This window comes from Scyliorhinus canicula, chromosome 2 (genome assembly GCF_902713615.1).
Source record: "Scyliorhinus canicula chromosome 2, sScyCan1.1, whole genome shotgun sequence".
Lineage (NCBI taxonomy): Eukaryota > Metazoa > Chordata > Chondrichthyes > Carcharhiniformes > Scyliorhinidae > Scyliorhinus > Scyliorhinus canicula.
In genome coordinates this window covers 213528082-213551810 of record NC_052147.1, presented here as the reverse complement: position 1 = coordinate 213551810, position 23729 = coordinate 213528082, and the positions used below count along the sequence as shown (strand labels likewise).

General features: G+C 39.9%; 2 protein-coding genes across 10 annotated transcripts in view; one reads left to right on the top strand and one right to left on the bottom strand.

The window, feature by feature from the left end:
* Positions 1 to 2452, bottom strand: part of arl6ip6 (ADP-ribosylation factor-like 6 interacting protein 6) — a 52381-nt gene extending 49929 nt beyond the window's left edge. For both annotated transcript variants that reach the window (XM_038789555.1, XM_038789554.1), the window contains exons 1-3: positions 2032 to 2452; positions 1874 to 1927; positions 1652 to 1784 (exon numbers count right to left, since the gene is read on the bottom strand). In XM_038789555.1, the coding sequence (XP_038645483.1) occupies positions 1652 to 1784; positions 1874 to 1927; positions 2032 to 2341 (497 nt within the window). In that variant the 5' untranslated portion in view covers positions 2342 to 2452. The remainder of the gene's footprint in view (positions 1 to 1651; positions 1785 to 1873; positions 1928 to 2031) is intronic.
* Positions 2453 to 2583: 131 nt separating this feature from the next.
* Positions 2584 to 23729, top strand: part of prpf40a (PRP40 pre-mRNA processing factor 40 homolog A) — a 97667-nt gene continuing 76521 nt past the window's right edge. Inside the window, exons 1-10 of one of the 8 annotated variants that reach the window (XM_038789549.1) lie at positions 2662 to 2696; positions 9063 to 9104; positions 11293 to 11370; positions 11462 to 11602; positions 11731 to 11814; positions 14513 to 14549; positions 15934 to 15956; positions 20968 to 21045; positions 22343 to 22453; positions 23131 to 23251. In XM_038789549.1, the coding sequence (XP_038645477.1) occupies positions 11353 to 11370; positions 11462 to 11602; positions 11731 to 11814; positions 14513 to 14549; positions 15934 to 15956; positions 20968 to 21045; positions 22343 to 22453; positions 23131 to 23251 (613 nt within the window). In that variant the 5' untranslated portion in view covers positions 2662 to 2696; positions 9063 to 9104; positions 11293 to 11352. Of the gene's footprint in view, positions 2697 to 2871; positions 3027 to 9062; positions 9105 to 11005; positions 11085 to 11292; positions 11371 to 11461; positions 11603 to 11730; positions 11815 to 14512; positions 14550 to 15933; positions 15957 to 20967; positions 21046 to 22342; positions 22454 to 23130; positions 23252 to 23729 lie in introns of those variants that run through there. The other 7 variants (XM_038789548.1, XM_038789546.1, XM_038789550.1 and 4 more) reach the window with 7 other exon arrangements.

Genomic DNA, 23729 nt, shown 5'->3' with positions numbered 1-23729 from the left:
TCAAACTCCTGCACTTCCGGATCTGCTCAAAGAATGGCTTCAAATATATGCATAGAAGACAAGCAACCAATCACAAACTACCAACTTACACAAAGCCAACCAATCACGTGTGTTGTCAGAACAGCCAATCAGAATCTAACAACTGCAAATCAAAGCATTCAATATTTCTGTCTCTGATTTCTTGGGTCTGTCATGGTTTTTTTTTGTCATCAGAAATTAATGTGACAACATTCACATTCAGAAGAATGTCATACTTAAAAATAAAAACTAAAGCTGATAATGTGTAAAGCATCCACTTAATAACCCAAGAATTAAAGCTCTAATTGACCCACACATTAATTTAAACAACACAATGCGTTCCATTCAAAGCAAAGTTTAAAACACAAGGTAACAATTTATGATAAAAAGTTTTTTTTTAAATCCACAATTTTATGCTCTTATTAAGTACCATTAATATATGACATTTTCTAAGATAGCTCAGAAGCAAAAACAGTTAAGAGATTCTGTTGGTGATTGAAAACAATCAAAGTAGTAGTGGGGGGGGGGGTGCACGGGAAGTTAATGAGAGTGGATTCAAGATCTCTAAATACAGCTGATGCAGTTAAGTAGAGCAAGGACAATTGTTCCAGGTATTATTTCTGACTGAACTTTGATGTCTGATCTTGACTGGCCTAAGGCATTGCGGTATTGTCACTGGACTTGTGACCCAGATACTCAACGGAAATGGTCTGCGGACCCAGGTTTCAATCCCACCGTGATATTTGAGTTCAATAAGATGTCTAATGATGACCATTAATAATGGTGAAACCACTGTCAATTATCGAAAAAAACAATCTGGCTCATGAATGTCTTTTACGGAGGGAAATCTGCCATCCTTACCTCATCTGGCCGACAGTTTATTCCAGATCCACAGCAATGTGGTTTCTCTTAAATGCCACCTAAAATGGCCTAGCAAGCTACTCAGTTCAAGGATGATTAGAGGTGGGCAATAAATTCTGGCCCAGCCAGTGATGCCCACATCAAATAAATTTTAAAAATGCATTGGGAAAACCATGGGTGGTTAGCGAATGGAGGGTTCAGGCTGGAAATTGTAAAGTTATGGGCGAGTGGTAGGGCAGGAGTGAAGCAAGTCAGAAGCGGAGCAGAGCAGAGCCATACCACAGATGGATACAGGTAAAAGCAAATTACTGTGGATGCTGGAATCTGAAACCAAAAGAAAATGCAGGAAAATCTCAGCAGGTCTGGCAGCATCTGTCGGGAGAGAAAAGAGCTAACGTTTCAATCTAGATGATGCTTTGTCAAAAGCTACAGGTAATCTTGATAGAAACATGAGGCATGAAAAGCTCAGCTCAGGACAAGACATCAGCTTTGACAAAGACAAAGAGTCATTCAGACTCGAAACGTTAGCTCCCTTCCATCTCCACAGATGCCTTCAGACCTGCTGAGATTGTCCAGTATTTTCAGTTTTTGTTAAGATGTCAATCAAGTTCATTACCCAGATGACGACTCTGATTCTTAACCTGTCCTCCAGTCATGCTGTCTATAACTACTGACTGATATACATAGCATAACTGCATCAGTAATCAGCTAGTTATCCACTCATTATAATTCCAATATAAATACGTATTTAATATAAAAAAACATATTTTACCGAAATCGGGCAGGCGACAGGGGTGTTGGTGGAAACATCCCGGGTTCAAATGAATCAAAATATGTCAATGTCCATGAGAAGCTGCAACATGACAAGCCAGTCATTAAGGCCAAAATCAATGCGCCCCAAAGACCTGAAACCAAGCAAAGTTCAGCTGTAAACATTAACCGCACATTTTTAAGTATCCCTTTTACACAAGTGTCTATTTCAAAAAGACATTACCCAAAATACCAGTCTTGACGCCGTCCTCGCTGTTTTCTTTGTCCCAGCGTAAATCTGCAACCACAATTCAGACCATTTAAAGCAAAGTTGAAGGGATGACAGGCCGGAGCGAAGTTTTACAAGTTTCCGCAAAGGAGGAGTTGCACGTAAAGCAGTACCTTTGAAGATGATGTACATGATCGCGAGGAGAAAGGCAATGAACGATATTATTACGATGCAGCACAGCATGGAGCAGACTCGGGCTGGCCACTTGTTGCCGCGGTAATGTGTGTAGACCGGCGGTGCCAGCAGCCGGCTCTGCCGCGACACGGCGATGTGAGCAGGATCTTTCCGTGCGTAAACGTCGGGGCTGTCCACCTCCGTGGGCTCTTCGCCCGGCCGGCTGCCGCCCATCGTCACATCCCAGCTCTCAACCCAGGCGCCGGGAGGTGGGGCGGACAGCCCGCTTCGCTTCACTAGGCGCGGCATTGGGGTAGGTGTAAACGTGAATCCAGCGGGAGCTGACGGGCCTCCCGCCCTCCACTCACCCACTCACTCACACAGATGGCGGCCAGGCCACACCTTCCTTCCCGCTCTCACCCGAACCCCGCCCCCCAGGGTCAATCTAACCTGCTGCCGCTTCGAGTCCCGCCTCCCTCCCGCCTCCATCCAATCAGCGACGCAGGCCGCGCTGTGCTGGCTTCCGATTGGTGCGCGGCGCGGTCAATCGGTGCGGCGGGGTAACCTGTCACCTTTGGCCTCTGTCCCTGCCGTTCTGAGCCAGTCGGATTGCGCGTTGCTGCTGCGGGTCGCCAGGGCCGCGCCGGAGAGGAGCGAGAACATGGTGAGTGCGAGAGCTGCAGCGCGCTAGAGCCGGCCCATTGTTGGAGCCGAGCCGGGGATGGCGGGGTGACGAGCCCCGGCGGCGGGGGGAGGAGAGGCTACTGCTGCTGGCGGCCCGGCTTCCTCTCTCTGACTGGGCCGCACAGCGACCTGCAAATATGGGCGCGTGTAACGAGAGGCTGGCGGGCGGGGAGTGAGGAGGCCGCGGCGGGGGAGCCTCCCCGATCACTCGGTGTCTCCATTCATCCAGTCGGCTGGACGGGCGCAGCACTTCCGAGTTTAAAAGGCGTCAAATCGGTTTTGTGTAATTATGAATGAATGGAGAAATCAGGTGGGGGTGGAAAATTGCAGTCAGTTTAACTTTGATCTTAGTCACATTGTTGCAGGGGTCATTAAAATCTTGCCGTTTATTATACACTAAATGAGAATACAAGCATTAGCAACATGGCGTGTACGGCGCTCTCTTCAAAATCAGTAAAAGAACTGAACATACTGATGCTGTGAAATTGGTCAAATGAAATGTGCGATCTGTACTGTACCTATTGCACAAAGGCTAATTATTAGGTACTATATTCGGAATTAATTTGTTATAGTTATGAGGTTTGTGGAAAATGTAGAAATTGATGAAAATAGATAATGTTTCTGATATGGTTCAAACTAAATTTATTGATGCAAAATAATCTTTGTATGTGCTCTAATGTGTCTTACTGTTCTGAACATATATAATTTGAGTATGTATTTGTATAAACTATACAGTGGGTAAATGTTCAGTTAGGTGTAGGCATTGTATATATCTATATATCAAGACAGTGAAGGTATATTTAAGAAGTTTAGTAGTTTATTAGTGTTTGTAATGTACAATCCAAACCACTACTTTTGCCCCAATTGGCATCTACTTCAACTGTCTCGGCCCTAAACACTAAAATCCCCTCATTGATCTTTTTGCCTTTCCACCTCTCCCACCTCCTTCAAGACTTGCTTTAAAATCCATCTATTTGAACAAGCATTTGGTCACCTTTCCTAAGTCTCCTCTGGCTTGATGTCGGTCTTTGTCTCATTATGTTCCTGTGTTGGATCTTAGAACTGTTTGCTGTGCTAAAGATGTTATATAAAATCAGGGCATTGTATTCATTGAGTTGGCGCATATTTATAGTAACTAGTTCAACAAATCAGACCAGAATCGTTTAAATATCATTGATATTTCACAGTGCACGGGACTGTGAGTCAGTGTAAGTAAATGCAAACCGCTTAAGTGCATTTATACTCTCCGGTATCACTTTGTGAGAAGTATGGGAAGGCATTTGACTAACCATTCATCCAAAATGGGTCGAAAGCTTCCTCAGTGCAAATCCAATTGATTCTTAAATTGTGTTTTTTTTTGGTTTTGTAATACAACAGTGAAGACAGTTCGAAGTGTTACGGCAGGAAGTTATTCGCAACTAATCAGTGTGTCCTAAATTAGTGCTTTCTTAATTTAAAACTGTGGCATCTTGTACTATCACAGACAAAATCCGAGACTACATGCACAAAGTTGCGATTTAGTTTAATGTAAACAACCCATTTTCTTATAATGTCCCTGACAAGTACCCATTTTGTTTTTACCCATTAGTCATTTGTTATCTATACCCGAGAATTACGACAACTTTGAGACTTTTTCCCTATGTAAGGATTGTTCTTCTGTTCTGTCTAGAAATGCATATACAACGTTGTAAGACTTGGCATTAGAATGTAACTTCCTTCAAGAGGAGATTGGTGAAGCAAATCTTCCCCATAATCAATTTGGACTAATTCTAAAGCAAAATATTGCAGTTGCTGGAAATCTGAAATAAAAATGGAATATGCTGTAAATATGCAGCTGGTTTGAATAGATCTGTGGATAGAGAAACAGTTAGTACTTCAGGTCAATGATGTGACATCAGAAATGTTTTGGTTTTACAGGTTTGGGTTCTAATTAAAGGTCATCAATCTGAGCTATTGTTTGAGAAGTTATTGTTGCCTGTATAGTCATTGTGTCACAATGGGAATCTTGTGGCACAGTAGTAGCATCCCTACTGCTGGCTCAGAAGTCACAAAGTCCCATTTGTTGGCCACAGAAGGAGACTTCACAATGTTGTTCAATGGGCTGATAATCAGCTTATGAATCTTTCCACCACTTTCCTCTCCACTATTTGGCAAAGGGATTAATCATAATCTTTTATTGTCACAAGTATGAAGTTACTGTGAAAAGCCCCTTGTTGCCACATTCCGCTGCCTGTTCGGGTAAGCTGGTACGGGAATTGAACCCGCGATGCTGGCCTTTTTCTGCATTACAAACCAGCTGTCTAGCCCACTGAGCTAAACCAAAGTGTGTGTATGAAGATATGTCACAGAAGGAAACCATTCAGTTCATGAGGACATGCCAGCTCTCTGTAGAGCAGTACAGTCAGTCCTGTTCCCTCACTCTAGCACGCCTGACCCTCTAAGTCTATTTCACACAAGCGCCCCTCCAATTTCCTTTTGAAATCATGTGTCTTCTCTGCTTTCACCATTCTTGTAGGCAGCGAGTCTCAGGCTATTATCATCCCTGCATTAACAAGATCTTCCTCTCATCCCTCTTTCATCTCTTGCCCAAATCCTTAGATCTGTATCCTTTTCCTTGTATCGTCAGCTAATGGGAACAGCTCTTCTTTGTCTACCTTTTCTGCACCTGTTATAGACTTGTATACTTCTATCAAATCTCCCCAAAATCTCCTTTGCTCTAAAGAGAACAAACCCAGCTTCTCCAACCTAACCGTGTAGCTGCAATCACCCATCCTTGGAAACATCCTGGTCAATCTCTGCGTCCTCTCAAGGATCCTCGTATCCTTTCTAAAGTATGCTGACAAGAATTGGATGGACTAATCTAGTTGTGGCTAATTAGCACTTTATAAAGGTTCAGCTTCCCTGCTTTTGTACTCAATACTTTTTATTTATGAAACTCAAACTCAGATGCTTTGTTAACTACCCTCTCAGCATATCCTGCCACGTTTAAATATCTATGCACATGAACCCTCGGATCCCTCTTTGTACTTGTATACTTTTTATTGCTGTGCCATTCAATCCATGTTGCCTCTTCCTATTCCTTCTGCCAAAGTGAAAATTCTCATAATTCTCTGTTAAATTCCATCTGCCACTTGTCTGCCCGTTCTGCTAGCCCATCTATGTGTCCTGTTGCAGTCAATTGGTATCATTCTCACTTTCAACCACATTTACAGGTTTGGGATCATTGGCAAATTTTGAATCTTTAATTTGTAATCCAACATCCAAATCATTTGCAGATATGTTCTGACCTATGTACAGTTTTCTTTTTGGTTGTTGTATAATACTCTACTTGAGGAACCCAACTCTTTTTTTTTCTATTCTGTAACTGTTAGTTGAAACACCAATAAAAATATTTTAAATAAATAAATAACACCAATGGTCCTAGCACTGACCTTTGGGGAACATTGTCTACCATCATCCCGAATGAAAACCGGCCATTTATCTTGACTCATTCTGTCTTTGAGCCAATTTTTAAAAATCCAAACTGACAGTGACCCAACTATTTCCATGAACCTCAATTTTATTAACCGGCTTTTCAAATGACACATTGTCGAAGGCTTTCTTAAAATTCTTAATAAGACAGCTTTCACTGCTTTCCCTTGATCAACCTTCTCTGTTATCTCATTGCAAAATGGTGTTGGATTACTCGAGTACCCATCTGTCTTTTATAAATCTGTGCTGGCTCCTTATTACTCAAACCTCTTCCAAGTGTCTGCTGTTAATTTTTTTCTCTGATTCTTGTTTGTAAAACGGTGCCCATCACTGCTGTTAAATTGACAAGTCGATAGGTATTGTTCTAGGAATATCCTTACACTTTCTTTAATAAGGGTGTCACATCTGCCACTCTCCAATCTTCTGACACATCCCTCATATCTAGGGAAGACATTGTCTTCATGTTAATTCCTTTTTTATAGTACCCTATTCAATTTTTTTTCCAATAAAGAGGCAATTCATCTACCCTGCACATCTTTTGAGTTGTGAGGGGGTGATCCACACAGACACGGGAGAATGTGCAAACTCCACATAGAAACATGCCCAGGGCCTGTATCGAACCTTGGTCCTCAGCGGCATGAGGTAACAGTGCCAAACACTGCAACACCGTGGAGCCCTCTTCATGTTACTTCCTGATAATTGATTCAACAACCCTCAACTTAGAAATCTCTTCTCATCTCTGGCTTAAATAGGAGACCCCATATTTTGAAATTCCACCCACTAGTTCTAGATTCGCCCAGGAGAAGAAACATTCTCTCAACATCTATCTTGTCAAACTCCTCAAGACCTTGGTATGTTTCAATAAGATCACCTCTCATTCTTCTAAATTCCGGGGAGTATAGATTCAGCCTCAGGATCTGTTGTTCTCGTACATAAATCACAACAAATTATCGTGCTGGTAATAGCAAGTAATTAAGGAGGAAATTATATATAAATGATTTGGAGGAAATGTAACTGATCTGATTAGTAAGTTTGTGGATGACACAAATGTTGGTGGAATTGTGGATAGCGATGAGTATTGTCAGAGGATGCAGCCAGATTTAGATCGTTTGGAGACTTGGATGGCGAGATGGCGGATGGAGTTTAATCCGGACAAATGTGAGGTAATGCATTTTGGAAGGTCTAATACAGGTAGGGAATATACAGTGTATGGTAGAACCGTCAAGAGTATTGACAGTCAGAGAGATCTTGGTGTACAGGTCCACAGGTCACTGAAAGGGGCAACACAGGTGGAGAAGGTAGTCAAGAAGGCATACGGCATGTTTGCCTTCATTGGCTGGGGCATTGAGTATAAAAATTGGCAAGTCATACTGCAGCTGTATAGAACCTTAGTTAGGCCACACTTGGAGTATCGTGTTCAATTCTGGTCGCCACACTAGCAGAAGGATGTGGAGGCTTTAACGAGGGTGCAGAAGAGATTTACCATGATGTTGCCTGGTATGGAGGGCATTAGCTATGACGAGAGGTTGAATAAACTTGGTTTGTTCTCACTGGAACAAAAGAGGTTGAGGGACGACCTGATAAGAGGTCTACAAAATTATGAGGGGCATAGACAGGGTGGATAGTCAGAGACTTTTTCCCAGAGTAGAGGAGTCAATTACTCAGGGGCATAGGTTTAAGGTGCGAGGGGCAAGGATTAAAGGAGATGTACAAGGCAAGTTTCTTTACACAGAGGGGAGTGGGTGCCTGGAACCCACTGCTGGAGGAGGTGGTGGAAGCAGGGACGTTAGTGATGTTTAAGGGGCATCTTGACAAATACATGAATAGGATGGGAATAGTGGGATAAGGACCCCGGAAGTGTAGAAGATTTTAGTTTAGACGGGCAGCATGGTCGGCGCAGGCTTGGAGGGCCAAAGGGCCTGTTCCTGTGCTGTACTTTTCTTTGTTCTTTGAAAATGGAATGTTGGCCTTTATTGCAAAGTGGTGGCATCTAAAATTGGGGCAGTCTTATCAAAAATGTACGGGGCTTTGATGAAACCACACCAAGAGCAGTGTACAGTTTTGATCTCCTTAAGAAAGGATGTACTTCCATTGGAAGCAAATCTGAGAAGCTTCAATAAATTCATTCCTTGGATGAAGGAGTTAGGTGCTGACTTGCAAGGAAAGTTTGAGCCATAACATCCTTTTATTTGTATTCCAGCATCCTTTTAGGTGAAGGACCAATTTTCCATTAATCTTTAAATTTGTTTTGTACCTGCGTATTGGTTTTTAATGATTTATATATGTGTTTTAATCGCCATTCATGAAATATTCTGGTTTTAACCAATTGCCAACGAGAAACTACATTTATCATAGTTTTACCCACTCACATAATCTGTGTCTGACCTATAATTTACTGCTGCTGTCAGCACTACTACCTAGCCCTTCTAATTTAGTGAGGTTGCGAAAGTTTCTTGATAAATACAGATTTTTATAACACTTTGGGAATCCATAACTGTGCATTTCCTGTTTAGCTTTGGCTTGTTCATAACTTGCATCTCATATCAAAATTATTAACATCCCCCCAGTTTACCTGTTTGAGGAAGGCATGTTGCCCATGCCTTCCTCTGAATAATTGAAGTTCATAGTCTTTTGGTGTTTATTTTAATTTAGATAATCAGTTGCTGTGTGTTTTACTTTCAATTATCTTTGATCTCTTTTTAACTCTGGTTCAGTGCATTGATAGCATTTAACTTTTGGTCATCTGGGTGCTTAGTATTTTTGGCTTTAATCACCTGCCCTGCGATACATTTTCCGGTGTTTTTTTTCAGATTTTCTTAAGTTATTCATATCATTTTAATTTTGTTTGCTTTTGTTTTACCTTCTCTTGATAAAGCTCCAACCTTTGCTGAAGTTTTGGTGAATTTACTTGGATCTGGTGGGTTCCATTTCTTTCCAACACAGATAACTTTCAAAATGTTTCATCTCTGGTTTTCCCCCTTCTATGTATTTAGATTTCTGTTCAAGATCTGGTAGTCCTCATAAGATCACAGTATGTTAGTGTGTTGAAGTCTGTTTACATCAATGCAATGTAACTCGAGCTGCTTTTACATCGACCTTTGAAGGTTTACGCACTGTCCATGAGCCTTTTGCACCTGGAGCCAATCCCAATGTAGTTTTAGTGAATCTAGCAAGTTTTTCTTCAAGTCCCTGCTGGGTGCATCAGACAGATGAATTGGGAACCAATGTTTTGCTTCCCTTGTGGTTGGTTTAAAAGCAATTTAGAAAGTTGCCAAGCACCCTTGGCTCTTGACAAGTGAGGCTTTCTGCAAGGGGAAGGAAACCTGAATAATTTTGCAATCTCTACATTTGGAGTATAAATCTGTAAGCAGACTGAAGAAAGAGTTGTGAGTTGATGCATGTTAAATGGAGATTTTATATCCGCTTTTCACACCTCCATTTTATCTACTGATTCATCACAAAGTAAAGCAGCTATTCGAATCCAATGTACTGATTTACATTGCAAAATTAAAAGACAAGAGTGACAAGCTCTAATTTTTGGATTCTTGGATTTGTTTAGTAAGAGAAAGATAGCCATCCATGTAAAAAGTGTATATTCAGACTCCACCCTCCAACTATTTGTCAGTTATGGTCTAGAGTGCTTTGCAATAAAATGGGAAGTTTATTAAAGCTTTCTTAGAATGTGTTTGGTTTGACCTTTGCAAGCAGATCAAAATAAGTAATTATTATGATATCAAAAGTCCTGTTGTATTTATGCATTTTTACTTCAAACTTTTGTTGGTTATAAGAATTAAATGTGTTAAATGACTATAGAGTACTTTACAAAAACAAAATGCAGTGGATATAGAAATTTACACGTAGGCACTTGACAGAGGCATAATGCAAAATGGAGACCACCCCAAAGCTGCAACGTCAGGAGGGGTGACCAAAATCTTTGTCAAATTAGTGGGCTTTAAGCAATGTTCTGAAGGATGTTCTATTCCAGGAAACCAGTTGGTGGAGGATAGACCTGGAGCCAATCTTCACATTTTCAAAAGTATTTTTCGGTTGCATATTACGCAAGCATATACCTCTTAACCCAGCAACCACCGTTTTATTCTGAGTGTTCACAGAGGGATCAAGTAAATGCCCAATTAATGCCCACTGCACAATTAAGAGACAATTAATGAAGGACAAGATGCAGAGTACATGATGAGCATTTGCAGGTCCAGATGAAAAGTTCAACATTGTCTGAATTTTGGTATTTTCCGCTTATACTGCTGCTACTGGGCTATCGTGCAACCATATGATAAGCATGATCTACAGTGCTTTGATTTTCAGAGTACCCATCTAAGCCTGCTGACATTTGAACAGATGTTCTATGAAACATTATGTCCTGAAGACGTGGTCCGACGTCCTGAAAAGGTGGTCACATCTGAGTTCTGTTCTCAAAACAAAAAACAAGTTTTAATTCCGATTTTGAAACAGTTGGCTTGTTTATTTATGAGTTGTTGGGGCCCACAACTTCATTGGTGTATCGGTTATTCTTTAATATTCTGAGTAATGGACTCAGAAACAAGGCTATAGTTTTATCATCAAAAGCAAAATACTGAGAGTGCTGGAAATCTGAAATAGAAACTGAAAATGCTGGAAATCTGAAATAGAAACTGAAAATGCTGGAAGTACTCAGCAGATCAGGTAGACCGAGAAAGAGTTGATGTTGAATCATAATGAGCACAGACTTTAAGAAGCATCAAATTTTGATTGCTTTTCACTTGTTTCAGCAGTTAGATACCTTGAAAGTGTCTTTTGTGATTCTGTTTTATACCCGAAACACAGGTTGACTGCAGTGCTTCATTCAGCCAGTCATTTGACTACCATTTTGGATTACAGTGGACATGTTGCACAGTAAGCTAATGTGGGTACTGCAGATTGATTGCAAGTCAAAATGATCATTGTTGTTAATGTGATGTTGATGTACATATAGAACAAAACTTGATATAATTAGATATATTCCAGTGAAACTGACTTAATGCTGACATGTAATTTATGGTTTAAAAGTCATGCTATGTTGGCTTGTTTCTGATATAAATGTGCATAATTGATCTTATTTTGTTTTGTATTAGTCAACACCAGATACATCAAATGGACCAGGACAAGCAGCATCTTTTGGAAATGCCCCTCCCATGATTCCACCACCATTTGTAAGTAGTGATGCAAGGTGGTGTTAGCTGCAGGTCTTTTTTTTGCCGTTGTAATATTGTTGATGAAATATATCAATACCATTTTCTTAAGATGGGACCGCCTGGTATGCCTCCACCGTTTCCACCCATGGGCATGCCACCCATTGGCCAGAGACCACCAAATATGCCACCTTTGCCACCAGGTATGATGCCACCAATGATTCCTCCAATGGCTGGACCACCAATGGGACAGGTAACTTTTCTGTAGTACAATGCATCACCCTATGGTATGATATAGTGGTCTGCAAATTCAGTCATTCTTTTGGACAAAAAGCCAAAATATAAATGTTTTATTCCCTTTACCTATTTTATATCTTGAAGATGCCAGGAATGATGCCTCCCATGATGGCAGGAATGATGATGTCCCGTATGCCAACTGCCCCCATACAAGCAAGTGCACCTCCGGTAAAACATCTTTATTTTGTGGTAATAAATACAGAGAATGCTGGAAATACTCAGCATTTGCGCATAGAGAAACAGAGTTAACGTTTCAGGTTGATGATCTTTCGTTTATTTCAGATTTCCAGCACTAGTATTTTGCTTTTTTATTTTTGTGGTGTTTGTTGATACCCTTTTCAAATATCTAACAAAATACAAATGGTTATTTCTAGACTCCGTTGCATTACTGTCGCTCTCTTAGTTGTATATCTTTTGAAGAACTTGAAAGCCACTCGTTAAAGTATTCTGTGGAATTGTCACCGAATATAGTATGGCCATAGATTCATCTGACTCTTTGCAAATGTTCTTTTGCAGAAACAGTACATCTTCAGGGTACGTTTTAAGTGGGCGCGATTTGGAACCATTCTTGGCAGTAGGGATGCTTGGTGGCATTGTGCAAATGCTCTGAGTGATAGCTTCCCGCTAAGACCATTCCAGTACTCATACACCCATTATATCCAGCTCTGCACTTGAGTCCTCTAGAAATAGAAAATTCTATTAAACTTTGTATAGTCATTGTGTTCACTTACAATAAGTGAACCTCTTTTTGCATGGTTTGTGTACCATATGCAGCCTCAACTGCACATTTTCTCTTGCGTTACATGTGGCAATTTTGTCTTGGGAACTAAACGTTAGAAGAAACATACTGTATGAAACTAGCATTGTTTTCAACAAGTTTCCATTTCAGGTTAGGAAGCAAAGCTCGATAGAAGATTTTAGCTAATTTTTGATAAAGAACTGATGATTTGCAGAAGATATTAACAACAGCACTTTAGATTACCTATTGTTTCCTTTATTTCACCAGCAAAAACCAGCAAAGTCTTGGTGGTAGCCAATATTATATGTGTATGCTATTTTGTACATTTGCTCCCTCATTGAAAATATTTATTTGAAAGCATTTGGTCTATTTTTCAGCTCTACACTTTACAAATCTTAAACTGTTTCCTATGTTACAATGATGTATTCCATTTAACCTGGCCTATTGATATGAGCAAGCATCCTGCATGAAGATTTTCCTCTGCTGTAACAGGGGTTCTCTTCACTATGCTTAAAAGGTTGTCTCTTTCATCCCTTTCCTGTGCTGAAGGTTTGTTCTTTCCAATGCAGCACCAGAGTATAAACCTCTCTTATTTCAAGACCTTTCTCTTGTGTGATTTCAATAAGCCAGGAAATTGGAGTGCAGCTTTGAGCGTTGCACTTCTTAAAAACAAATCCGATCTCCTCTGGTGTTAGTCACTCATTCATTTTTGTTTCCTCTCCCTCAAGATCACGTGCATGTTCTCTCTTTTTCTTCCATTTACATTTAACTCTTGTTTTATTATATATTTCCTCTCTGCATACCTAGTATTTATTTTTTTTGGCACTATATGTGATGGTGGGATATTCTATGAATTGTCCCGTATTAATTTATAATGCACATTTTCGCTGGAATTGTAAAATTGCCTCGTAATTCCTAGAAGTATATATTTTAAATAGCTAACTGGTTGGGTATTGCAAAAAAAAAATCAGTGCTAGAGCCTCCGTTATTTAAAATCTTGATCAGTGACTTGGATGAAGCAACCAAATGCAATTTATCTAAATTTACTAAAAATGCAAAACTAGTGGGGAAAGTAAGCTGTGAGGAATCTGCAAAGAGATATAGACTGGTTAAGTGAGTAGGCAAGAACATAACAGATGGGATTTAATGTAGGAAAGTGTGAAGTTATCCACCTTAAAAGGGAAAGAGCAGACTATAATATGTTTTTAATTGGTGAGAACATAGGAAATGTTAGTATTCAGAGATGCCACGTTATCCTTGTACTTGAATCATTGTGCAGATACAGAAAGTAATTAGGAAAGCAAATGGTGTATTAGCATTTATTATAAAAGGACTGGAATATAACTGAAAAAATCTGAATGCATTTGTGTACGGCCTTGGGGAGACTCCGTCTGGTGTACTGTGTCCTGTTTTGGTCTCCTTACATAAGGAAGGGTATACTTGCCTTGGGTGAGGGAGTACAATGTAAGTTCACCAGACTGATTCCTGGGAAAAAGGATTGTCCTATGAGAAAGGATCGAGTTAGCTGGACCCATATTCCTTAAAAAATAGAACATTGATTTCATTGGAGCATGTACAATTCTTAAGGGACTTAATATGATTGATGCTGGGAGGATGTTTCCCTTGCTGGGGAGTCTAGAACTCTTTAGTCAGTATCAGAATAAGGGGACAGCCATTTTGGACTGAGATGAGCCGAATGTTTTTCACTCATAAGGGTTGTGGATCTTTGGAATTCTCTGTCCCAGGGGGCTTTGGATGCTCAGTCAATGAATATGTTCAAGACAGAGACCAGGAGCTGGTTTAGCACAGGGCTAAATTGCTGGCTTTGAAAGCAGACCAAGGCAGGCCAGCAGCACGGTTCAATTCCCGTACCAGCCTCCCCGAACAGGCGCCGGAATGTGGCGACTAGGGGCTTTTCTCAGTAACTTCAATTGAAGCCTACTTGTGACAATAAGCGATTTTCATTTCATGATAGATTTTTGGATTCTTCGGGATATGAGGGTAATGCAAAAAGGTGGAATTAAGTTAGATCAACCATGACTTTTTAAATAGTGCAGCAGGCTCGAAGGACTGATTCGCCTACTCCTATTTCTTATGCTCACAACTCCCTTTTTTTTCCTTCAACAGCCAGGAGTTAGCACCACGGTCGCAGAAGTAACATCAGGCAAGTGCCCTTATTTTAATTTCCCGTTTGTGGTTTTGAGGTTTTATATAGTGAGATGAATGAATAGTTAAAATAATATTTCATGTCAGTAACATGTAAAATTGGATAGGTCCAAACTGTTGCAATTATGGTTACACAGGATTTAAACAAAAATACAGGGATTATATACCTAAAAGGAAGAGATTTAGATAAATTGAGTGGACAAATATGTGACAGATGCAATATAACATGGATAAATCCATTTTGAATAGAAAAACAGAATGGTAGAGTATTATTTGAATGGTAATAGATTGGGAAAGGGCTTTTCACAGTAACCTTATTGTGGCGTTAATGTAAGCCTACTTGTGAAAATAAAGTTTATTATTAATTATTATTATTGAATGTTGATGTGCAAAGAGATCTGTGTACATCCTAGCACATCAGTTACTGAAAGCAAGCATGCAGTTAGGAAGGCAAATGGAATGTTCACCTTCATTGCAAGAGGACATAGGTACACGGGCAGGGATGTCTTATTACAGCTATAGCGGGCCGTGATATGACCATACCTGGAGTATTGTGTGCAGTTTTGGTCTCCTTATCTGAGAAAAAAAATACGTGCCATAGAGGCAGTGCAGCGAAGATTCACCAGACTGATTCCTGGGATGGAATAAGTGTCATATGAGGAGAGATTGTGTCGACTGGGCATATATTCACTGGAATTTAGAAGAATAAGAGGGGATCTATTTGAAACATAAAATATTCTGACCGGCTGGACAGACTGGATGCAGGGATGTTGTTTTCTTGGCTAGAGGGTGCAGAACTAGGGGTAAGTATTTGGATACGGAGTAGGCCGTTTTGGACTGAGACGAGGAGACATTTCTTGGAAAGGATGGTGAACCTATGAATTTTCTGCAACAAAAGGCTGTGGAGGCCAACACATTGAATATACATAAGAGGGAAATAGATTTCTTGACTCTTAAAGGTGTCAAAGAGCCTGAGGAGAGTGCTGTAGTTTGGCATTGAGGTAGCGGATCAGCAATGATCATGTTGAATGGCATAGCAGGCTCGTAGGGCTGAATAGCCTACTCCTTTTTTATGCTTCTATTTGTAAAGCTAGCATTTTACCTTAAAATACCCAAAACCTCATAACCTTCACCTAACATCTTCAGAGCTCAAAATGTAGCAAACTATTATTGTCTTTCTATTTAGCTAAATGTAGCATTATATTCAAATAGCATATTGTTGAGACCCTGCAGAATATAAGATATTGCGGGGAGAGAATTGAGACAATGATCTCCCAATATTTCTCCTGAAAATGCTTTGTTCAAAAACACTGAATTGCACTATAATATTAAATCTCTTGTAAGCCAGTGCTTATTCTGATATCTCCTAACTTTTTTTCCAGCTCCTCCAGCTGCTATTGTTCAGGTGAGTGACTGTTCAGGCTGTTGTGTTTTCCTATCCCCATTTTAAATTAATTGCTGTTTCCCCCACCATTGTTTTCTTTTCAAATGATCCTGCTCTGTTCCAGTTTCTACTTATTTTATCTGTACAAATTTTGTCTCCTATCTTCTTTCCCTTTCCCAAAATGCAGCATTGTTTCAATTAAGAAAATGATTATCATGGGGTTTGACTGCTGCTGATGAAATATGCTTTGAGTAAGGCAGTTAGCCATTCTATAGTATGATAATTTGATTGCAACCAGTCAATTTAGTTATCTTGATTTGGAAAAAGCAGTATGATGCATTTATTTTTAATCAAAGGTATTATATATTTTGAAATGCGTTAGCCATATATATTCCAGTCATCTCACTTTTTAGACATCAAGTTGACTGGAAGATTTGTACTGTAATCAACTTTTAATTGACTCCCAAGAAGACACGGCAGGGTGATATTTCGATACACAAGTCGGGCGGCATGGTGGCGCAGTGGTTATCACCGCTGCTTCAAGGCACCGTGATCCCAGGTTTGATCCCAGGTCCTGTCCGTGTGGAATTTGCACATTATCCCCGTGTCTCTGTGGGTATCACCCCCACAATCCAAGAATGTGCAGGATAGGTGCATTGGCCATGCTAAATTGCCCCTTTTAAAAAACAAAACAAAATGATTCACAAGTTTCACATATGAGCACCGTACCAAGTACGGTGCATTATTGGGCAGAATGTTCTTGTAACGTGATGTGTCCACGAATTCACTGCAAACAATACACCAGACGATCTAGTAAAGTAAAACCTTACGATGAGGCTTAACAAAATGAAAGCTTGACACCTCTTTCAGATTTCCTATTAATATGTTGGCATATGCAGCATTATCTTGTTAATCAAGAAGCTTCCTAAACAGCATTTGTTGGATGTTGTGAAGTAATATATTTTCCTCTGTCGATTACTGATAATTTTATGCTTTAATATTCCCAATTTGGTGATTTAATTTTCTCTATCCTGTTCACATAAATATTTATTCAACCTACAAGTAAAGTAAAGAGTCTGCAGTTTCAGGGCTTGGCACATAAAGTGTTAACGTGAGTACAGAACCGCCAAATATAATTATGTAAGAGAAAATAGGACCGCATGAAGGAGTCAGTTTTGTGTCAGACAAAGCCATGTGTAGAATTAAGCATGGAACTCGCACCTTGCTTGTACCTATGTATATAATTTCTAGTACTTAATAAATACTTACTGTTCAACAACCTAAGACTAATATCTCGATAAGACTGACTGAAGTACGCCCAACACCTTACAGCATAGTGGCGGCAAGTGGAATAACTCAAAACCTCGCAGACTGCAGGAGAAAATTAATATCCTGAAACTGATCGAAAAGTCAAAGCATTCTGACCCGAAGAAAAGCTCAAAAAACAAAGGTGCAGAAGGAACTAGCCAGAGGAAACCTGCAAAGAAACACTTGGCGGCTGAAATTAAACTCCTTGCTGCAACAGAAGACTCTATTCAGTCACATGGAATTCCAGCTTCAATACCTTGGGTGTGCAGAGTCGGCAGGGATGAGCTAAAAATGTAAAATTCCTGGAAAGCGCAAATCCGAAAAATGTATAAGTGCTGCAGTTGTCAGAAATTTTAATCACCGTCTGAGAAATCTGATTCCCGAGTCGATGCCAAGCTTACTTTGAATGAAGGAGAAAAAATGTAATGAAAAATTAATCATGAATAAGTAAACGACTTTAAAAACCCACCAAAAGCTGGGATTCAACGCTTCCAAGACCTGATGGCGTTGAACCAAAGTGGAAAAGACTCTGAATGAGTCGTTGCATGCAGCCAGTGTTGAAAAACTTCAAATTTTGAAATTGTGAACGCCATTGCTTTGGGAGCCTGACAGAATCAACATGTGTGTAAAAACCCTTTGTGCAGAAGTGTGAAGAAGTGCCACTTTGGTTTTTGGAAACCTAAGGCTGATGCTGCAATTTAAACATTTTAACCATGGATCTGAAATCCACCCTTGCAGACCAGTTTGGACTCATGCAGGCACCAAACCTGACACAAAATTAGGCCTCCTGGAGAAGAAATATTTTTAACTACTGGAGGTCTCCGATGTAAGTAGGAAATCCAGAGGTCCTGATTACTACATTTTTCTACTTATTGAATTAATTTTGTAGAAATATAGATTTTTGGCTAACTGTAACCAAGGCATGATGGGACACTTGGCCATAATTGTGATGTACAAAAATTACTGCTGAAGTGTAAGAATAGGTTGGAGGGTCCCCTTTCCTGTGTATTGTAATGTCACTTCCTTATCTATATCCATTTCATTCCACACATTTTCACACACCCATAGGCATGTGTTAATACATTATCCATACTGCTTGAGTGCATCCCGGCATTATAAGGAGTCACGATTTGAAGTTAAATAAGGTCTTTTAGGGTTTTAAGCTGAGGAAGGGTTTTTTTAGGCGCCAAGATTCAAAGTCACTTGGCACTTATTTTCTCCAGTCTATAATTATCCCAGGTGGACTGTTGTACTTTGGATCCTCGCCCTAACCCTTGCTTAGATTCAGTTTCTTCTTGTTGCAAGTAAAATAAATTAACTGTTGATGTTAACCTATATTTTGTTGCCCGAGTCTTGCTGGGAGTTGGGTTTTCGACAATTTGCTGATGAAGTAATCCTAATACATTGCAATGATGAAGCCTCAGCCAGCTTTGATTAAATATTAAAAGCTTTTGACAAATGCTTTAACCTCAGTTGTGGAGCGCAGAGCTTAAAAAGAGGAATAGAAAACCCCCAGTAAAGCTCCGATAGAGAAATAGGCTCGACTCAAGCAAACTGCACAAGGGCGCCAGATAGACAGAGAAACCTCTGGGTGTCTTAAAGATAAATGTTATTGAAAATGCCGACACATTCCCTGAACTACAATAGCAAGTGGCAGTGCTGAGCCAATTAACTATGGTCAAGGGCAAAGCTCGGAGGATAATGAAGTCATTGCAGTGTTGAAACAAATTAAAACTTCATCTGGCTAACACTGAAATTGAAGTGAACAAAAAGGACAAAGCTTTGCAGCAGGCATCGGAAGAAAAAGCATAACTAAAATCGCAAACTGTTCGTATCAAAGCTGGAATGGAAGATTAGAAATGCAAGATTCAAGCTGACTAGGTAAATGTAAAGTTGCCATAGTCCCAGATGATCAGAGGCTGCTTTCCCCTTTGAGGGGGAGAGCTGACTGGTGGTGACCTGAGGATCACCACACTTTGGGTGAGGGACAAGGTTGAGAAGGCGGGCATTGAACCTGCGCTGCTGGCCTCGCTCTGCATCATGAACCAGCTGTCTAGCCAACTGAGCTAAACCAGCCCATAACCCCTAACCTGCACATTTTTGGACACACCGGGGCAATTTAGCATGGCCAATCCACCTAACCTGCACATCATTGGACTAGGGGAGGAAACCGGAGCACCCGAAGGAAACCCACGAAAACGGAGTCAAAGTGCAAACTCCCCACGGAATGGATCCCAAGACCGTAATTGAACCGGGTCCCTGGCATTGTGAGGCAGAAGTGCTAACCACTCCTCCGCCAAACACCTGACATCGACATCTGAACCAACATATTTCTGAGATGTTGCAAAGGCACAAAGAAAGCTTTGAAAGAAATGGAAAGGTTGTAAGTTCAGAAAGAATTATTGATGCATCAGAACAGTTGCTTGAAATTCTTGAACTTTGATCCAATGAACAGCATGAAGGAGGAGATGCACTGGATGGAAGCGCGAGGGAAGCGCTACACTGGATGGAAGCGCTAGTCCAGACTTTAAAAGCAGATAAGGAAAATTCTAAGAAACAGGTGGAAGATGTAACAAATTAATTAAGAGTCTAAGGAGCAGTCATGATCATGGAAGAAATATTCTGATAGGAACTGTTGTTAAACTTGTATAAGAGATCTGCAGGTTGCTTTGAAATAAAGAGAACTGAATGACTAGAGCAGCTGTGGAGCCAAAGGATAAGACTTGGAAGATCAAAGAGCGACTGGAACATAAGAGAGTAATCAAAGGTTAGAGCACAATCGTGAAACAGCTGGGAATGGAGGTTCATTTTTGAAATGTCAATCTCAACGTGCATCACGCCAAGCCGCACTAAGGAAGAAAAAGAAAACACGCTATATATAAGCTGGGAGTTTCTTCTCCCATAAAGAACGGGATAAGTCAGCGACCATCAGAACAAAATATGGGGAAACGACAAAGAGCGGTTGAGTGCCAATGAATGAAAAAAGATGAAATGACACCTAGATGCCCGAGCAATCTCAAATTCACAAAGTTTACCTATGGCGAAAGAGCCTGCCACCTCAACGACAGTGGTGGGAACAAGATATGAATGGGTCGTAAGGCCTCTGAACAGCCTGAACCTATGACATCAGAGTTGAGGAGAGGAGATAGCATTGTGGTAATAATGTCAATACGTGGGGAAAACTGGGCTAACCTCTAAATACATTGGATAAAGACTCGTGGGGAGGTGCAGGTATCTGGCACATACAAGTTAATGTGGGACTGAGTACCATACCCACCACAGTGGTGTAAGAGAACACATGACCTGTCCTTTAGGGGTTAGTTTTGTGTTGGACAGAGCTGTGTGCAGAAGAAAACATGGAGACAGCTCCTAGTTTGGACCTTTTACTGTACTTATGTGTATAGTTTCTGGTAGTTATATGTACTTACTGTTGAACTATCTAAGATTCCAAATACCTTGTTAAGACCGACTGAATAATGCCCAACACCTTGCATCATAATCTATGAAGTATAGGCTAATTGTGTCCCAAATGTGAAGACAGTAATGATTGGTATAGTACCAAATTTAATCTAAATCTTTGCTCCTTTCCTCATTATTTAAATTTTACTTTTTTTTCTAAAAGAAAGGGTTGAAATTTAGTGTCTGGATTCACAAAACTATGAAGTAAAGAGTATTTTTGAAAAGATTTTTTTGTTGGAAAGCCTAAGGAACTAATGTTTTTCAGGTTACAAATCCTACAGTTTCTAGCGCTCAGCAAATTTCTACTACTAATGAATCTTCTGGAGAAGAACAGCCCAAAAAGGTATCCAGCTGTGACATATGTGAATTCTCAGTAAATTCATCTTTCTAAATTAAGCCATTGTTTCCAAATTCTACACAAAACAATCATGGTTTCTTGAAGAATGTAAAGAAATACGAGCTTTTACCCGCTTTTTAAAATTTAGTTCAATTGGGTAAACTACACCTTGGCTCAGAAATTGGGTGTTGGGTGAAGAAATAACTTAATATAGCTTACATGTATTTGGGAAAATCCAGAGCTCCTTACAGCTGATAAATTACTTTTAGTAGGCGAATGCAACAGATAGAACCAGCAAATAAAAGTTAGGTGAATTGGACATTCTCAGTTCTCCCTCTGAGTATCCGAACAGGCGCCGGAATGTGGTGACGAGGGGCTTTTCTCAGTAACTTCATTGCAGTGCTAATGTAAACCTACTTGTGACAATAAAGATTATTATTATCTGTTTTTGATTATGTTGATTAAGGGATAAATGTTGACACGACATCAGGTGAACTCTCTCACATCTTTTTGAATATTATGACGTCTTTTGCACTCACTTGTTTTGATATCTTCTACAATGCATTAATTCCTCAATACTAAAGAGTCAGAAAACATACTCAAGTTTTGAAGGAAAGAGGCTTGAACCAGTGACTTAACTCAGGTGAGAATATTACTGAGCCAAGGCTAGAACTGGGTAGACAAACTACTTGACTGTCTTGCTTGTTTTCAAGCATCAATGGAGCTACTATTTATATTATTCTATGGTTCTGTTTGGGGAACTCCTAAGGCTGTCCGTTTTGCTCCATCAGCAGTCTTGGCCAAGCTGCAGCATGACAAAAATAAGTGATGTGAAGGAGCCTAAGCCTTCATTCTTTTGTTTTGTGTTGAGAATAACGTTGAGGTAATAGTTGATACTATTGGCAAAAAATTTGTGATGTAGGTAAATACAAAAACAAAATACTGTGGATGCTGAAATTTGAAATTAAACTGAAACTGTGGGAAATATTCAGCAGGTCAGGTAGTACCTGTGGGAAGAGAACCAGTGCCTGCCAGCTGATAATCTGAAATTTCTGATTAAACTGAGGCCAGCTGACCTACCAAGTATTTCCAGCATTTTCTGTTATATGATTGCTGTAGATAAATGTCTACCATGCACGCCATTTAAGAACTTTTGCTTTTACGATTTCCCTCAAGTACAAATTTCCAATCACCATAGATAATTGAGCTATTCTGTATTATTCCTTAAATTATCCTCCGAGTGTATTTATTGGGATTTATATTATTCTGTCATTTTAATTCAATATCATAACTTGCTCTTCAGAAATCTGTTTGGACTGAACACAAATCTCCAGATGGGAGGACCTATTTCTACAATTCGGAGACAAAACAGTCCACATGGGAGAAGCCTGATGAGCTGAAATCACATGCAGAGGTTTGAGGAGATGACTTGGATGTATCTAACTGGGAAAATGGGTCTGTTAAGTTATATTTGATGGGTAGAGCAAGAACTTTGGAAGATTTTATTTTGTTAGTTTAAAATTCAATACAGATTTTCTGCAGGATAACTCCTTAATGCATCTTTGTTTTCACCAAATTCTTAAGTCATTAAATAATAAAGCAAAATAAATAAATGTTTGAATCTGTAATACAGAATGATTTTACATTTTAATTGATTCATGGGATCTGGACATGCTGGTAAAGCCCGCATTTATTCTCCAGCTCTAATTGTTTTTGAGAAGGTGATGGTAGGCTGTCTTGCAACTCAGGCACTTGTTAGGGAGCTTCAGAGGGCACTTCAGAGGCAACCACATTGTTGTGGGTCTGGGTTCATATTTAGGCTAAGGCGAGGGTGACCAATTTCCTTCCCTAAAGCATAATAGTGAATCAGATGGGATTTTTCACAATCTTTTAGTTGCAGAGCCACCCATTACTGATGCTTGCTTTTTATTCAAGATTTACTTAATGGCTTAAAATTAAAGACTCCCACCCCAACTGCTGCCATGGGATTTTAATTCGTGTCTCTTCACAAAGTGAAGCTCTTCTTTAAAATTTAATGATAACCATTGTATAAATTCAGATATTAATGTAAGAATGCTCTTTTATTTTAAGCAATTGTTATCAAAGTGTCCATGGAAAGAATACAAATCTGACACTGGAAAACCCTATTATTATAATTCTCAAACAAAAGAATCGAGATGGACTAAACCCAAAGAATTGGAAGAACTGGAAGGTAAAATCTTTTAATAGTTTCTATGAAAACCAAATCACATTTTAATACTACATAAACAAAAAGAAAATAATTGCAGTTATATTGTGGTTTCTATAAAAAAGACAAACAGAAGTGATATTCCATTTGAACTGGTATGATTGCACCAAGGCACTTTAAAACTAATATTTTAAAATAAAACATTGACTGCTCCAGCCTGATTAAAAGACAGGACGTGCGCAATTCAACCAAAACGTTTCAAAGTGTTATTTTGTGTGTGTTTGGTGGGATGTTTCCTACTGCTTTGTGGGTGAGATCCAGACCTGTATTCACCCATGCTTCGCCATTTTTTTGAACCTTGGGGCGTCTAGCCCACACTTAGAAAGCTTTTCAGCAGTGGGGAGCTGAACTCGCCAGTAATGCTAGCTCTTTGGACATCAGGGCGCCATTTTGAAAGAATGCCCTGGGGCCCGATTCGGCTAACATGAGTTAAAGTCCTCTG